This window comes from Phoenix dactylifera, unplaced genomic scaffold (assembly GCF_009389715.1).
Source record: "Phoenix dactylifera cultivar Barhee BC4 unplaced genomic scaffold, palm_55x_up_171113_PBpolish2nd_filt_p 000277F, whole genome shotgun sequence".
Taxonomy (NCBI): domain Eukaryota; kingdom Viridiplantae; phylum Streptophyta; class Magnoliopsida; order Arecales; family Arecaceae; genus Phoenix; species Phoenix dactylifera.
In genome coordinates, this window is record NW_024067762.1 from 85,379 (window position 1) to 89,805 (window position 4,427).

At 36.6% G+C, this 4,427-nt stretch overlaps 1 protein-coding gene across 1 annotated transcript; it reads right to left on the reverse strand.

Moving 5' to 3' along the window:
* Positions 1-310: 310 nt before the first annotated feature.
* On the reverse strand, positions 311-3,277 carry LOC103715716 (50S ribosomal protein L27, chloroplastic). The gene is made up of 3 exons (XM_008803453.4): positions 2,915-3,277; positions 702-803; positions 311-612 (listed from the first exon to the last, which is right to left on the reverse strand). Exons 1-3 carry the CDS (start codon positions 3,200-3,202, stop codon positions 436-438), a joined length of 567 nt encoding a protein of 188 aa, XP_008801675.4. The 5' UTR covers positions 3,203-3,277; the 3' UTR covers positions 311-435.
* Positions 3,278-4,427: the final 1,150 nt, after the last annotated feature.

A 4,427-nucleotide genomic window follows, 5' to 3' on the forward strand; every position in this document is an offset into this window, starting at 1 on the left:
TTTTATGAAGAAAGAGGGAACCGTCAAAACAAATTCAGCATGAGAGCCATAAACATGTTGATGCTCCAGGATCAAATGCACCCGCATAGTACAAATTCTAATCTATACTGCAGCATGAAACTTCCAAATCTCATAGACCCTCAATTTTTTTCAAAATCAACATCTATAGTTTAGTTAGGTACTATGTTGGGTACAAATCCCATAGCACCTTAACTAAGGAAGAACCATAACCATAGACTATTCGTTGCACTTCTATTTCTCCACAAAAAAATATCAAATCTAATTTAAAAAAAAAAAAAAAGCAAAAAGAGGCAGCAAAGAAAAATTGGAGCCTTCTCCTATTCATATTGCATTTGTTGATTTACACATCAACCACAGCAAAAGCAAAACCAGACAGAGAAGTTTTTTTGAATACAATCTTTCATAGGTAATCTGTCAGCAAATGGGAGCAGCATCAGAAACTTCCTCTGCTGATGCCAGTACCAATTGCGGAGAAAGAGTACCTTCCTTTTTGGCCTTCTTGCGCTCACGCTGTAGCCGGAAGTATTCCCTTTTCTTTGCTCTGTAACTATTCGGGTTCTCAGGCTGTTCAATTCGTGGGTAAACACTGATCTGTTGTGTTATATCAGATTACATGTCATTGAAAAGTCTAAAATTAACAAAAACATGAAAATGCATATCATCCAGAATTCCAAATTTACCTTTTTCTTGTCCGGCCCAAACTTCTCAAACTTGACCAGCCCATCTATCAAAGAGAAAATGGTGTGATCCCTGCCCAGTCCGACATTTTTTCCAGGATGGAACTGAAATTTTGCAATAAATTGAAGAGTTAAAAAGGAAATCATCATAGAATGTAATGCTACAAGCATAACATATTCTCAGTAATACTGACAGGAGAATTGTTGCAAATGTGAGGAATTCCTATAAAACCAGAGGTCACATTATTTGCTTTGTTGCATGGACACAGACGGGAGAATCAGATTCAGACTTATACGTGTCTGACTTTGCAAAAGGACAAAATGAAAATACAAGAATGTGTAGGAAAATTCTAAATTTACACATTCATTTTATTTATTCATAACAGAAAACATAAAAACTCTCACAGCTGCAAAATCATCTCAAGGATACAAGAAACTTTGACATCCCATAAAGTTATTTCAATACTTGCATCCTTAACAACCTTTATAAGTAATACAAATCTTCTTCTTCCGTCATTTTGGTGGGTTGGACTTATCAAAAATGCCAACTAGGCGTCATTCTCTAACAGTTGCTGCAAAGAATTAAGAAGCAAGAAAGAGCCCAAGACGTTAAATGTGGATCATATACATACATACATGTACCGACAAACAGACAAGCAGGCAAGCAGACATACATACATACACACTTACACACACTCATATATAAATACATATTTGAATATGCCTAGTAAACTGGAGGACAGATGAAAAGAAAAATGTCTACATCCCACTTTATCAGACATATTATCAGTCAGAAATAATATATTTGTGAGAGTGAAAAAATCTGCCTGAAAGACCAATGCATCATTCTTTGATCAAGAAACACAAAGAAAAATATTAAGCATGCAATTCAACAATGGCACAAGAACACAATTCTTTCATCAAAGGGCCTTTAAAAGAAAAATAGTAAGTTTGAGCATCACTAAGTCAAAGAAACTTCAGTAGCATTCCATGGGTCCAAGACAAAAGCGTACCAATGTGTCACCTCTGTAACCCCAACTCCTTCCTTGCACAAGAAAAATGAAAAAGTTTACTCCTCACAATGCTTCCTACTTAAAAGTGGTCCAAAAGTCAGGAGTACTTATAGTATTATGATGAAAACCTTTTGAATTTCAAAGTCTCAACTGAATTTCCCTTGAAAAAATGGAGGTATAAAATGAAAACGTGGATCATCAACCTTCAGCATTCCCATTCTTTGAAAACTAAAAAGTTAAAAAAAAATAATGGGTTAGACTGATCATATTTTCTTTGGCTTTCCCAACTCTTGAACACCAAATTGTTTCTCTTTATGCTCCATTCCTCTCTCCTACCTGAGATTACAGTTCCCATTGTCCCTCCTTTCTGTATTTCAGCTCTCTGACTTGTTTGTTTTGTGCTCTAAAGATGAATGCATACTATGCTTTCTTTTCACTTTAGCTAGACATTTTTCTAGTCCAAGGAAACCTTAGATGAATCTCATCAAAACCTTCATGTTTGGTTGGATGGTGGAAGATAAACCAAAGATTTGTCACCCATAATGGTCATTGCAGTATCCTATAGAAATGTAGGCAGATGTCATATCTACATCCTGTTGTACCTTCTCGTTGAAGGGTAGAAACTTCTGGCCGTAAAACAAGCATCAGCCAACAAAAAAATACTTTAGATGACCAATGGTAGCATCAGCTTATAATTTTGGACTAATGAATCCATCTCCAAACATGAGCAACAGCAATACAGCCACCTCCCACAAGTTGCAGACAATCCTGAACCATGAGGCCTTTCTTATCAACCCCCTTCACAATCCCAGCCGCAATCAAAAACAAAACCACCACTACCCCTCCTTCACCTTTATGTTGCTGTTTAACTTTAACAATCTAATGAGCACAGCTATATAAGGTTTTCCTAACAATAACGAATAGCTCTGGTAATACCCCCAAATGTACGACAAACTCAAAGAAATAACTCCCTTTTTACCACAAAAAAATTGATATCACAATCGTATCAGGAAACAAAAAAAAAGAGGAAATTCGATTCAATTTGTTATAAATGAAGTTCGGAATAAGTAAGTGTTGATGATGTTATATCAGAATTCTCCCAAGAATTGCACCAAAAGCCACAAAATTTCAAACTTTAACCGGAAGCATGATATAAAATTGCAAAGCAAAACGAAGTGAAGGTTTCAAAGGAGGGGCCTTTACCTTCGTCCCGCGCTGCCGAACGATAATAGCCCCGGGCTGGGCCACCTGATCGCCGTAGATCTTGACTCCAAGCCTCTTCCCCCTCGAATCCCGGCCGTTCTTGGTGCTCCCCGCCCCCTTCTTGTGCGCCGACTCGATCGTTAGCGGAGCCCTCAAGGGGAACGAGATGGAGGCCCCGCGGCGGAGCGAAAGCGAGCCAAGGTCACCCTTCAAGTAGGAGGAGGACGAGCTCGAAGCTAAGGAGAATCCTTTGAAGGCTCCGACGAGGTTGAAACCCACCGTCGCCATTGGAACTCTGAGAAGGAGGAGAGGTATTGGCGTTTGGTTGCAAAAAGCTTCAATATTTAGATTTTAGCAGGGCGAGCGAAAGGGGGAACAAACCTGGATAAGGGGGAAGTAGGGATTGAGATCTCATGATAGATCAGATGGCTGGGAGATGATGGTAGGATGATCCCACGGTGACTTCATTCGGGATTTGATCCATTCGATTAGAAGGCCTTTGTACTCCTGAATCTAATATGGAAGAGTGGTGGAAGGGATGGCAACAATTCTTGAGTTATTCATGATTTTTTTTCCTCATTGGAAAAGTGATTGATCAAGTATTTATCTCATCATTCACAAGTTCAAAAATTATTTATGAATAATTCATGAATTATCTAAGAAATCCTCCTTGGCATACAAATTAAAAATGTTATATATCACCATACTTCATGGTAATTTTGTTATAACTGTTTGCTGCGGTATCTCTGGCATTTGTTTAGATAAATATATTGCAGGATAGCAGGGATTTGAATCAACATCAAAGCATGGTGGGAATAGTAAATAATATGGAGAGGAAAGAAAAATACAGTAAACAATATAATAATATTTCATTGAAACTTCTCTATATCTCAATTACATTTATGTGGTGCTTGGTGACCCACATGAGATCCACCAAGATGATCTTTAATTCTTGATGATCCTTATCCCAGAATAATCCAATTCTATTTATGATCTAATATCAACTTATTTGGTATGCTATATTCCAACAATCAAAAATTCTTGGGCATTCATGAGTAACATGTTTAGTATTCTCTTACTTAGAGCAATACATTTCTTGGTCCAGCCATTCTTGATAATAGGAACGTGCAACGAATCTAAAAATAAGACAAGATACAACTAGGGAGCTATAAACAATTATTTACTTAGGCATTCTACGTATGGCTGAAATCAGATCGCATATGAAACAGATAATAGCATAACCATATTCATATTTATTTCATTTGACGAATACTGATACAGATACGGATGTTAGTCGAATGTAAAAATTTATATCAATATTTGTTTTAAATAGATACAAATACCTCAGATACCGAAAGTATGTATATAAATATGGATATAAGTCGGATAATTAAACTTTATGACCACAGTGTTAAAGATATTGCTAAGTGAGTGATCAATCAAGTTAATAGTATGTTAATATAGTCATTTATTTTTAAAAAAAAATCATAAGTACTATATAAAATTAAATAGG